A 13,772-nucleotide genomic window follows, 5' to 3' on the forward strand; every position below is an offset into this window, starting at 1 on the left:
CTTAAAGCTTCTTTTATATTATTATCCAGAGAATTCCAGAATTTTGGTCCAGAAAAGGAGAATAAAGATTTTGCGAAAACCGTCCTATTCAAAGGCAAATGATATTCATGGGATTGACGGGTTGGATATGCATGAACAGTTTCATTCTTTAAAAACATGGAATCAAACACAAGGGGGAGAGAATGGTTGGTGAGTTTATACATGAATTGTCCTACTTGCAAACGATAAAGATCATGAATTTTCAAAATATTCAAAACATTCAAAATATTATATTCGTGGAATAAATTATTAGTATGACTTCTCCACGATTCGTGACAAATGATACGAAGAGCTTTTTTCTGTAATAATAATATTCTTTCTGTATAAGTAGAAAAAGTGTTTCCCCATGCGAGTATCCCATAATTTAAGTAAGGTAGTATCAAAGTGGAATATAACATAAAAAGTACATTTTGGGAAGATAAAATTTAACTTTGTTTATAACACCTATATTGCTTGAAATAACACGACATACAGAATCAATATGCGAACCCCAGGTAAGTTTATTGTCCAGGATCAAACCTAAGAATTTGATGGAGGAAACTTCTTCTATGACCGTGTCTTCCAAGGAAATATTTCTCGGTAAATTTTCCAGCAAATTACTGAACATTATGCATTTAGTTTTTTGCAAATTTATTGATAACTTGTTCGCTCTTATCCACTGAAGTAACTTCATTAATTCACTATTTAAAATATCAATTAATCGATCAGAATCAGAATCAGATAAAAACACATCGGTATCATCCGCAAATAATAAGAAAGAGAGGATGTTTGAAGAATTTGACATATCATTAACATAGAGAATAAATAAAAGGGGACCTAATAAGCTTCCTTGAGGAACACCACAGTTAACATTTTGTGTAGTCGATGCATGTCCGTTGATGAATACAAACTGTTTTCGATTAGTAAGGTAACTCCTGAACCACTCCAAGGCCTTTCCTCTGATACCATAATGTGATAATTTGTGAAGTAGTATGCTGTGGTCTATGGTGTCAAAGGCCTTGGAGAGGTCCAGGAAAACTCCAATAGTATGATAAAATGTGTCTATCGCTTTTGAAACTCTATCAAGGAAGGTAAGGATTGCATGAGATGTGCAATGCTTTTGCCGAAATCCGAATTGATAATCAGAAATAATTTTATGGGTGTCTAAGAACTTCAAAAGCCTGGTGTAAACAACCCTTTCTAATATTTTCGAAACAGAGGTTAGCAGGGATATTTGTCTATAATTGGAGACATCTTCCCTTTCCCCTTTTTTATGGACGGGAATTACTTTGGAGACTTTCATAGCCTCAGGGACAACACCATTACTTATAGACAAATTAAATACATATACAAGTGGATCAACAATATAATCAATAATACTTTTTAAAAGGACATTATCAATGCCGTCATATCCATAGTTTTTTTATTTTTCAAATTCTGAACTATATCTAATAATTCATTTCTATGCAAAGGCACGAAAAACAATGAGCTTGGATTGGGAACTTCTAAATAATCTTGAAAATTCAGATGACTATGTGGAATATTTTGGGCCAGATTACTTCCTATTTGTGAAAAATACTGGTTGAAAATATCAACTATTGAGGAAACATCATCAACAAATACATCACCATATTTGATTGATGTAATACGGGGTTTGTCCTTATTTTTGTTGATAGCCATATTGATAACTTTCCAAGTATTTTGGATATCATGTTTAAACAAACTTATCTGAGTAGTGAAATATTTCCGTTTCTCATAACGTAATATTAATTGTGTGAGGACGTTTTTATATGAAGTGTATTTATCATGAGATTGCTGAGTACGTTTAATTTTGTCAGCATAATACAAATTATTCTTTCGATTGATTGATCGCAGTAAGGACTTAGATACCCATGGAAGTCTAGGGGATCTTTTATGATTTCTGGATTTCTCTTTAACAACAGGAACATGCTTATCCATAACCGAAATTAAAGTACTCATAAACAAGTCAAAAGCCTCATTTGTATTTTCGGTATTATATACAAAAGACCAATCCACATTACCGAGGTCATTTTGCAACCTCTCTATACTACCAGGTGTCACCTTCCGGAAAGTTGACACCGGGTCGTTTATGGTGATTTTTTTCTGAAGGGGTATGTGAGTGAAAATAGGGTAATGATCTGATAAATCTGAAAGGATGATACCGGAGACCGGTAAGGGGTTAATATTACAGAATATATTATCAATAAGAGTTGCCGAGTGATTGGTTACTCGAGTTGGTTTGGTTATAAGGGGTAAAAAAGATGTGGACATCATAGTATCAAGAAAAGATTGAGCAGTATTCATTATTTGAAACTTAGATAAATCTATATTGAAATCTCCCATGATATAACAGTCTTTATTATGAAATATTGGATTATGGAATAGAAATTGCAAATAATCCAAAAAATCTTGGGTGTTACGATTAGGAGGTCTATACATTATAAATACAAGTATGTTTTTGGCACGGGCGACCTTAATTTCAACACATAATGATTCAACGATTCCGTTCATACAAATCAAATCTTTTTGTATAACGTAGTCAAGGTTTTGTTTAACGTATAAACCAACACCTCCGCCCATTCTATCGCGTCTACTATTCTCTATAAAATCATAGCCTGGAAGAGAATATGCGGAAGCAGAATCCTGAGTAATCCATGTTTCAGTAAAACCTATTATAGAAAAAGATATGTCATGAGTATTATTCAGAAAACAACAGAATTTATCAAAATTCTTGTTCAAACTCCTTATGTTCAAATGCAATAATGAAATGAATTGTCATGAATTGTTTACCTCAATGCCTTTACATCAAAACATTTTTGTTGGGGAAATGTAGCCTACGCTGTTAACTAAAACTTGTTCTGGAGTGTATCCATTCACAAGAACCATAGGCCTACCAGACATGTTTTAGTACACAAAATAGTTCGATTGTGTCCACACAGGTTTTTTTTTTTATATTTTTGTTGTTGCATTATACAACGAAGGTCAAAGAAAAAAAACCCACAACAACAATATAATTGATTGCTTCTCATACTTCATATAACTTGAAAATAAAGCAGTGATTCATTATGACCATTGCAATAAAATTCTCCAGAGTACATCTGATATAGAACAAGCCTTTAAAACCTCTCAGTATCTGCGCGTAAAGAGTGCAAGTTCAAATGTGGCGTCTAACAATCAATATCCGTGTACGTTATTCTAAAATCGTGCAATTTATTACAATGATGCACCTTAACAGGAATTTCCCTTGATTAGGATTCAGGCGCAATGGCAGTGCATTAACATAACCCTTCCCCCTATTCATAATACCTGTTCATAATATCATGTATTGGGTGACACCTGAAAGTATCATAAATATAACCCTCCATCTATCAGATTGCCCTTTGCAATGAAACATTGTTCTCATAGCATCTTAGTGCAAAGTTCATAGTAATATTTTTCATTACATTTTACTGACTGCACATAAGCCGCGAAACATGAAGAATGTTGCGACACGGATTGTCGCCCCTATACACGGATTGTCGCCTCCTGCTCGGGGCGACAATCCGTGACGGGCGTTGGCGGCACGGATTGTCGCCCGCCCTCGAAGCACATTTTGCTGGGTAATATCGTTCTGGACTTAATCATTGAAATACTAACACATAACTTACATGGCTACATCCATGCAAACATGCCACGTAAAAAGTCATGGTGAGGTTTCAAGGAAGTGTGTATGTGCGCGTGCACATGATAATTTAGTGTCCGTTTGTGTGTGTGTGTGTGTGTGTGTGTGTGTGTGTGTGTGTGATGGAAGAATGTGTTTATTATGTCAGTTTTTTGCGTATGTGTTTTTTAGCTGCGCGTGGGGAGGGATACCTAGTAAGCTGTTGCTGGCATAAACGTTGATATTGATTTTATCAGCAGCTTTGAATTTGATGAGTTTGTTTGGCAGATTTGTATATGAATTCAGAGTGGAGCTTGCGTACGGGCGGATGCTGCTTTTCTGCATACGGTCCATTATGTCTTATCTATCAACATTGGGAAATCGCTTCATCAGGAAGGAATGTGGTATCGGTTCGGGTGTGCGTCGGTATGTGGGAAGGGGGTTACATTTCGTTATTGCAAAAGTTTGTTATTCTGAAGGCTCATTCGTCCGAAGGCTCAATCGTCCGAAGGCTCATTATTCCGAAGGTTCGTTATTCCGAATTTCATTTTTGGATCAACGAACCTCTAGGTATAGGGAATTGTGTGTTTCGGATAAATGAAGCCTCGGAAAAAACGAAACTTCGGAATAACGAACCTTCGTGTGTGTGTGTGTGTGTGTGTGTATGTATGTATTTGGGTTGGTGAATGGGGTGTGGGATGATTTAGGTTTTGTTTAATCAGGGGTTGGTGGGTTGGGGATTGGATTTGAAGAAGGATAGTTATAAATGGTATGACAGATGTTGGTAGGATTTAATATTTAGGATAGATGTAGGCCCTAGATTTGTTTCGGTTGGGGAGGGGAGGGGGTGGTCGGGTTTTTTTATGACTGATTTCATTCTAGATTTGTGTAATGTATTTGTGTTTCTTAATGTATATGCCCTTGTAAGTAACAGGGTGTTACATGATCCAAACCAATATATTCAAGGAATATAGGTTTGGTAGGGTCCTACATGTTAAAACTTTCTCTGCTAAAATGTCAACTGACGGACTATTCTGGTCACCTGGTCTAAACACAAGTTCATACTTTGTTTGCACACGAATTCCATAAATAAACTTTATGTTGGGCAGCTTATGCATTATACCGCTTTGAAAACGAGTGATGTGCTTAACCAACTGAGAAAAAAATAAAGGTCATTTGTACCGAGGTGTACATGAGCTAATTACGAACTGGCTTATTGGAAGCTGGGGCAAAAATAGCCCAGAATTAACAGACCGTGCAAACTCAGGCGACGCGAGGTTGATTTTGATAAGCGATATTGCGCATGCGCAGAACAGTTTGTTTCTTCCTCTGCACGTCTGCGTTATCAAAAAAGAAATAAATAAAAATAAATGAATAATAATAACAAAATAATTGAAAAATAAAAACCTCAAGCTAAGACCATTGCATCTCACATTAATGTGATCCAGGAAGTCTGCATTTCATACCAATCGCATTGGGAAATTATGTAACAGTGAAAATCAATTCCGTGTTCCTTGTGGATATTTACATAAAGATATGAAGATGGAATGGAGTATGATACGATAAAATGAGAACAGTGGAAGTTTTATGGCCATTGGAACATGCAAGTAGTAAGAAGGAACTAGCTGAATTCCGCTTTTTCACAAGCACTATGATAATAAATAATGAAAGACTTTCTTAGTGAAAATTACATGAGCTATACAGACGACAGTTGACTACAGGTTTGAAGTTTCTCACAAACGGGATTTGAAGCAACCTTCTATGCAAATTCAATGAGGTTTTATTAATCGTTACACCAATCCGCTCCCATGCACCAAACTATAATCAAACCTTAATTAGATTTCCATGCCTTTACATAAACAGAAGAAAAAAAAAACCCGACGTACATCCTTCAAATCAAATCAAAGCTTTGTTAAGAATCATCTGCTAGTAATGTGGGGAAGGAGTCGTATTTGCTAAATCACTGACCGAAACATCTCCGTGACTATTATCATTATAATATACATTAACAGTTGATGGAAGATTTGTGCCTTTACAAACATCATGAACTCGGGTAACTTGCTCATGACGGGTGGTTGCCATGTCATTCTCACTATTTTACTTCTATTTTAGTTCGATTTCTTTGAAACCTTGAAGGAGACGTCCAGAAGACTTTTCAGACTTATGCATTTGAATATCCATAAACTGGTTTACACTGCTTACATAGTTTCTGAATGTAATTTTTCGGAATATTGGTTTCTCTGCTCAAGGATCGCAATAAATTCGGCAATGAATTCCACCAAACAAAAAATAATGATAATACTCCTGTATACACGGCATTTCCGATTTATACTACAACTGGATATTATAAAGACAGTCTGAATTGAGAGATGTTCATAATCTGCCGGAAGTAGAATTTTCTAGCGACTAGCCATTCTTTTGACCAGTTGCGAGTTGGACTTAACCCTAAAAAGACTGGGGGGGGGGGGCCTAAAAGGCCCCCCCCCCTCGACATTTCGCGCAATTACTCTGCAACACGCAATGCTCTCGCCGCGATGCTCTATGACTTTTTTCTTTCGAGTTTCCCGCACATTTTGACACCAAATTTGTGACGCCCGGGGGTACGGTTCTGAAGTTACATAACTTTTTGTACATGCACGTGAGGCCGAAAATGGCTCAAAAATGTGATTTTGTGTACAAAGTCAATGCAAATTGAGTTTTTTTTTCACATGGTTCATGTAGATATGCTTAGTTTTACTCTCAATGGCTAAAATTAATTTGTTTTAGGAGTATCATGCTTCAAAAAGTGTCTGCCAGAAATTTTGTAAAAAAAAAACAACAAAAACAAAAGGTCGAAAAAACAAAGAAATACATAAGAAATTCATAAAACAATAAAATAAATAAGAAATTAATTTTGATACCGAATTTTTTTTCAAGTACATTTGCTAAGAATGCCACAAAGAATAATTAGACCAAAAATGAGCTCTTTTGGAGCTTTATTTACTGATTTAGGTCAAAGAGTCTGATTTCTCGCATAAATTAGCATAATTAATCAAAATAAAATAAAAAAGACTATTTTGGAAGATTTAAATATACGAACTTGTAGATTTCATCGCACACTACCATTGTGCAAATTTCCGCGGCGATCGCGCGATCCACGGCTGAGATCTTAAGGGGGGCCCTTTAGCCCCCCCCCCCCCCCCCCCCAGTCTTTCGAGCTACCAAAATAGCCCAGTCTATTTAGGGTTAAGGCCCGTTTACACCGAGCACGGTAACGGCAACGGTCCGGGTTTCTGTTTTTGTTTTTGATTTCGTGTTTTTGTTTTTGTTTTTGTTTTTGCTATGGTGCGCCAAAAGAAACCATGTCTTGTTCTGTTACAATATCACTTCCCAAACGATAATTTTGTCACAAAATCAATCTTCAACTGGTATTTAGTTGCTCTTGATTTTGACATTAGAATAATATTTTGGGTGATTTTGTACAGAATCGTTATTATCATTTTTTAAATAGAACCAGACATGATTCCTTTTGGCGCACCATAGCAAAGAAAAAAAAAATGACCGTTGCCGTTACCGTGCTCGGTGTAAACGCTCCCTTTTAGACGAAGTTGCCTGTTCGTCAAAGTCAACAAACATGGCATGGAAACCTTATGGCGCAATAGCACAATAGCCTTTGAAACATAATATACAATCTGGAGATTTATTAGTTATTCTTTAGGAGGTGTCGTTGCCGAGTGGATAAGAGCGTTGTACGTCTCTGAATCACATAAATGTGGCTTGGGTTCGTGGGGTCGAGCTCAACGAAGCCCGACACATTTGCCCTACCATAAGGCACTTAGTCCACATTGCTGCTCTCTACCCAGGAGTATAAATGGGTACCTGGTAGGATGAGGATGTTGGTTGATCAGCATGTGCGCTCCTGGAAGATGACGACAGGCTGGAATGCTCCCAAGGGAGTGGAGAGTTAGCACTGTCAATGTTGGTTGGAAGTGATGTAGGCGTTTCCAGTGACCAGGGTAATACATGCGTATAATAATAGTATACGCCTTGAACACTCTACAGAGTAGGCCCCTAAATTTGGAACACTGTAAGTCATATGTTGTCATCATACTCCTCACCATTAGGGTTTTACTGTTTCTACAGCCTGTTCACACAATGACGTCATTAGTCGTTTACATTTTCAACGGAAGCTTCATCATCATATCCATGCTCCTTCAGGATACGTCTGGCTTTCTTTGCTTCAAGTCGCCGCAGTATCGGCTCCAGGAGGAAGACGAAACCGGACAGCGACAGGGTCGCTCCGAAAACGTAGAACGTCAGGTGGTATGTCCCGGTTAAATCGTACAGCCAACCTGGAAAATAACGCAGAGGATTTCGCAGTGAGTGCTACAATTAATCTTTGGTAACGTGTTCGGCAGATGACATAAAAATCCCACACATAATATATTCTGTACACACACACAACGCTAACATGAAAAACAAAGGCATGGCTTAGCGTAAGTTTGAAAATTTACAAGCTGACTCTTTGGAGGACTTCACAGTAGGTTTATACCAGTCTTACTTTAAATAAAGTTCCTCCATGGCCTATGCGGGTATCACACTTTAGAATCTCATAGTTAGATAGCGAATCTTGTTAAATGGACGCATAAAAAGAAAAACAAAACAAAAACAAAACAAAAGCATAGCAATAAAAAAGGAAACGAAACATCCTTCCCTTCCCCTTCAACAAAAAAGATCTATCGACATTCGAAACGACCTTTAAGCTAGGATGTATAGACATTTCTGAACGGATTTGTTGATTTCACTTTTGACGGGATCAACAAACGGTAAACTAAAAGTACTACATTTTTCTTCATTGTAGTAAGATGAATCCACCGAAACGCCGACATCTTTTTTTCAGTCTGCGTTTTGATTGATGGATTCTGAGGGCTATGTTAGAAGGTGTCGTTGTTGGTCATGACAGTGGACATTTCCGACAAATTCTGAGTAATACATTAAACACACCATAGATATGGGTCATTAAGTAACTTCCTTTGCTCTACATCACAAATCGATGTCTAATTCTTTTAAACAAAGCAAACCATTGACAAAGTGACATTATACGAACGAGAATAATCATACCTACGCTTAAGAATGGCATACTCTGCACATTTTCAATGTCATAGCTGCCTCATCGTAAGGGCAACTTTCTGAAAAATGGTTAAGAACTGCCAGTTATATTGTACCTGCATCTCGGGCAGACTACATACTAACCTCCTAGCACAGGCCCGACAATACCTCCTAGTCCGTGGCTTAGCAAGACGAGTCCCACTGCCTTGCCCAAGTGATCTTTCCCTACGTAATTCCAGGCAAGAACAACCTGTAGGCTGAATGTGCCGCCGCTGGAGACGCCAGCTAACGTGCAGGAGAGCGCGTACAGCCAGTACGTCGAGCTCGCCATGCACACGATGACCGTCACACCGCAGATGACCATGAAAATCATGTACACGTTCGAGGGGGACAGCCTGCTCAAGTCGGGCAGAACACCGCCACCAACTCGGCCAATCGTGCTACCGATTCCGAGGAACGACATCAAGAAAGACGCCATTTGGGGTTTGATTCCACGAAGAACTACCATGTTAGGAAGGTGGCTTATGACAGCATTGTAACAAATGGCGATTATGAATTGTGAAAACATCAAGACCGGTAAGCGGAAGCTGTAAGAGAGCATGGAAAGTCCAACGGCATGAAAAACTGCGCGAAGAGGGTTATTACTTTTGACCCGAGTCATTATGGATATGGCGTTGGCAACATCGCGACATTCCATAGCGAGTGACGCAGTTGCAACTTCATTGGTTGCAGTAATTTCACATGAGTGTCCATCACCTTTAGGGCATGTTTCCATCTGCGCGTATCTTGCGGATTGTGCTTCACTGTTGGATGGTCTTATGATCTCAACATCCATAAAGCTTGTCTCCATGCCATCTGTGATGGTCTCGTCTGTGCTTTTGCCATCAACTGTGAGGCTTTCGCCATTACCTGCGACGCCTTCACAATTGCTTGAAAGTGAACGAGCCCCGACGTAGGCGTTTCCCTCATTGTCCATGGGTTGACACCGGTTAAACTCGTGAGTTGTGTCGTCAGCAATATCGTTCGATCCCGACACCCTCTGATAGACCGCGCCATTTGGACCGCCTTTGTCCCGCCTTCTGTGCTCTGGCTGTGGGACTTCGCCTTGATTCTCAACTGGTCGTTTTCCCCACGAGTCCACCGGCCTAAGGAGGAGGCCCCCAACGACAAGGTTTCCCATAATGGCGCTGACGATCAGCAGGCTGCCCTGCCAGCCGTACACGTCGGTAAGGAACTGGACCAGAGGTGGAAAGAGAATTATCCCGATGCCGGACCCGCCCGACGAGATACCGCGAATCGTGCTAAAGTTCTTGTCGAAGTAGTTGGCTAATGCTACGGCGTTGGCAGGGAATAATGCTCCAGCGAAAAACCCTGTATAAACGAAGAGAGGAACAGACTTCATAATATCTCATCCGATTTTCATTGACCCATGTTGTCAGTAAGCATACCGTCCCCTCTAGTAAGAGGCAAAACACTCTGACCGTTGGATAGGACATAAACATTTTAATGGAGGTCCTGTGTGTGAGAGATCCTCAACTCATGCACATAACAGATCCCGCTTCATTCATTCTTAGTAAAGAGCAGGGTGCATTACCGGTGGAGTGGTCTCGCCTCACACCCAACTGGACCCCATGGAGACCAGCTAGTGCAGCTGAATACTGTGGGCTATCAAGCCATCTTCTCAGATAGAAAAATGAAACAAACAAACAAACAAGTAGATATGCAGTAAATAATGAAGTGACAGTGAATACATTGATAGAGAGAGGAAAATGAATAGTCACACACGCACTTGACCGGAAGACTAATACCATCTAGAGGACACAGCAACTTTGTAGTGCTAGTGAGTAGTGTTACTGCTTTCGTTTGTTCGTTTGTTTTGTTTTCCATCTCACAAGATGGCTAGATAATCCACTATTACTCAGCTGCACTAGCTTGTCGTCCAAAGGGTCCTGGAAGTTGAAGTATGCCTAGGGTTTACCACTTCACCAGGTTATACACCCTGTTCTTTGCGAGGACAGAATGAATGAATTACGTTGTGGCTGTGTCGCTCTCTGTTACACGGGACCTTTATTTTATGTCCTATCCGAGAGACAGAATATTTTGACCCTATTACAGAGGGGATGGCATGATAACACACAACATGGGCCAGTACGAATCACCGTTGAGTTTAAACCTGCGCCCGAACCCGAGCCATTTCGACTGAAAGGCAGATACGACTGATATGTCCGACAGATATGACTGATTCACCTCGCCGCCGTATAAGCCTACTTTAATCAGCACATTGAGTCACTGCTCCTTTGCGATTCTACAGTGTAATGATTTTCATTTTTTACACGTTTCACATGAATTGCTATTCTAGCATTAAAAGGGGAACTCAAGGGGCTTGACCCGACTTTGTCTCGGGGTATAGCACTGTTTAGAAATCACCTCTTATGGGCTAATAGTTTTAACGATGTCCCTCGAAGCAGTCAATTTATCTTTATACATGTACTCGTAATAACTTGTCTATCGTGTGGCCATGTGAACATTCAATATTTCTTTAAATAGGGCATAGTGCACATTGTTATGAAATTCACACAATTCACACAATCTCATGCTGAAAATCGAGAAATGCTGGCATCATTTTAATCTTCTCTTCTTCTCGTCTTACTTTCTTCAAGGACTTCGGGTTAGGGTTGTGATAGGGTTTTAGGTTTAGTTTGATGTAAGTATTACGATTAGGGTTAGGGTTATGGTTATGTTTGTGGGTAGAATTTATATTCATGGAAGCCATTGTCTCATGAGCAAATGTCATGGAACCATATTACATTACAAGGTCTAGGACAATTATCCTCTGGGCTATTATACCCGGACCCTCCCCCTGGACCTTGCCCTAGTCCAAATCCTGAACCTAATCTTACCCCTAACCCAAACTCTATACTCTTAACCTAATCCTAACCCATACCCTAATTCTTCACTGTAACAATATCACTAACCAGTATTTAACCGGGGGGGGGGGGGGGGGGGGGGGGAGGGGGGGGGGGGGGGTAATTGTCCTGACATCAAACGCATACAGATGTAAACGCACCTGATACCACTCCATACGTCAAGCAAAGCATAAGACGAGAGGGCGCGAACACACTCAACAGAACTCCAAGAGACGACATCAAACCACCCAATGTGGCCATCACACGATATCCAAACCTGTTGATTAGCGCACCAGACGATAGCCCACCTGCAACAAGAAGGTAAGACAATGTTGAAAAGATAGATACTGAATGGATACTGAATGGATACTGAATTGTGTGATTCCTGCTCAATCATGACATAATCGCAGAAAGGAGATTGTATGACTCATTTACATGATTTAAGTACATTTTAACCATGCACAATAGTGCAAAATATGAAGATCTTTCACACACACACACACACACACACACACACACAATCATACGCCCGTGCCTCCACAGTCACCCCTCCGCTTCCCCATCCTCTTTCCAACAGAATCGGACAGGTCGGAGAAGGAATCAGACCTCGATAGGCATGAACCACTCAACATAATCAGCATTTGCGCACTGCAGGGCGCCAAGTGTCGCATGGCCTATTTCGTTACGAAATAGGTCATGCGACACTTGGCGCCCCATAGCGCATCTCACTTGTTTTGCATGAAAACTGTAAATTCATGTATACTATTACCTTAAAATTGTTTAGATATGTTTTTTTTTTATTCTGACTTAATTTAAACTTCACCTTTTTTTCAACTTTTCTCTTATTGAATTTATTTGGGCATGGAAGCAAATTTTTGTTTTTGTTTTTGTTTTGTTTTTACGATTTCTTTATAGACACGTGTGGTGATGGGAATAGAATGACCACAAAGAAGCCTGGCCACTTCCTTCCCGTCGGAAATACTGACGCAACATTGAGGAGTGACCCCAGAAGTTTCACACCGGTAAGTAATTCTCAATCTTTAAAAAAACAACAACAACAACAACAACAAAAGTGTTAAAGATGGCAAAATTTACACATTGCTTCTTTGAGGCATTCTTCATGCTTACAGTATAATTGATAATTGGGCACAACGGGGGCACAACATCACGCAAGTCATATTGTAATGTTTATGGAGTCATTCTCATCGTTTTATGAAGTCATTTTCATCGTGTTTTCTAATTTTATGAATGGAAAGCAACATGTACTGAAACGAAGTGGTCACTATAAAGATTGCCATTTTAATTTCAAGAGGTTCCAGGAAAAGAAAAAAAAAGAGAGAGGCTACTAGTATCACTGTGGAATTTGCGACATTTTATTGAATAGACTTTCAAACTCAAGTCACTTCCAGTGACATATAATTGAGCCATGCATTGAAACGTATCATACAAATCCACGGTATATGATTTTCTTACACTTTCGTTATTCCGTTCCGCACGGGAACCTGGTGGCCTGCGTATTAACAGCAAGTCTATGTGCATTTCAGAATTCAGTATGGAATGGGTTAAGATCTACGGTATACGAGTGTACAGACAACTGCGACCCTCTTGAATGGAGGCATAAAATTGATACAGGCATATCTTTCTTAGTGTTTCTGTTTTGTTTTGTTTTCTGACATTGACAAACAGCATTCTCAGCTCACCGACGTGAAACATCATGACTTGGGTACTGGCGATGAAGCTAATTTCTGCGGCGGTGCAGTCGAAGTACCCCTTCCAAACGACGAGGTAGACCCCCGTAGCCGCGAGCAACCCCTCGAAGAACAGCGAGCTGATGACCGTGGCTACAAGGACGACCCATCGCCACTGCTGTCTGGTCACCTTCATCCTACGGCGTTATCAAGCACCTGTACATGGGAACAGGTATACGCTAAATGCAAGAGTCACTACATTGAGAATGCGATATATACAGTTACCGCATTTAGACTCGGCAAAGAAGTTAAGAAAAAAAAAACACGAGTAAATTTGAATGTTCTTGTGGTGCTTTCAAGATGTTTGCATTCACTGGAGTCTGAGACCTCCACACTATACTTCTTCTGTAA

General features: G+C 39.8%; 1 protein-coding gene across 1 annotated transcript; it reads right to left on the reverse strand.

Moving 5' to 3' along the window:
• Nucleotides 1–9,334: 9,334 nt before the first annotated feature.
• On the reverse strand, nt 9,335–13,557 carry LOC139730933 (monocarboxylate transporter 13-like). Its single transcript, XM_071641816.1, has 4 exons — nt 13,374–13,557; nt 11,835–11,981; nt 9,524–10,138; nt 9,335–9,354 (listed from the first exon to the last, which is right to left on the reverse strand). Exons 1-4 carry the CDS (start codon nt 13,555–13,557, stop codon nt 9,335–9,337), a joined length of 966 nt encoding a protein of 321 aa, XP_071497917.1.
• Nucleotides 13,558–13,772: the final 215 nt, after the last annotated feature.

This window comes from Diadema antillarum, unplaced genomic scaffold, assembly GCF_040938485.1.
Source record: "Diadema antillarum isolate AM-2024a unplaced genomic scaffold, OU_Dant_1.0 seq00000343_RagTag, whole genome shotgun sequence".
Classification (NCBI taxonomy): Eukaryota; Metazoa; Echinodermata; class Echinoidea; order Diadematoida; family Diadematidae; genus Diadema; species Diadema antillarum.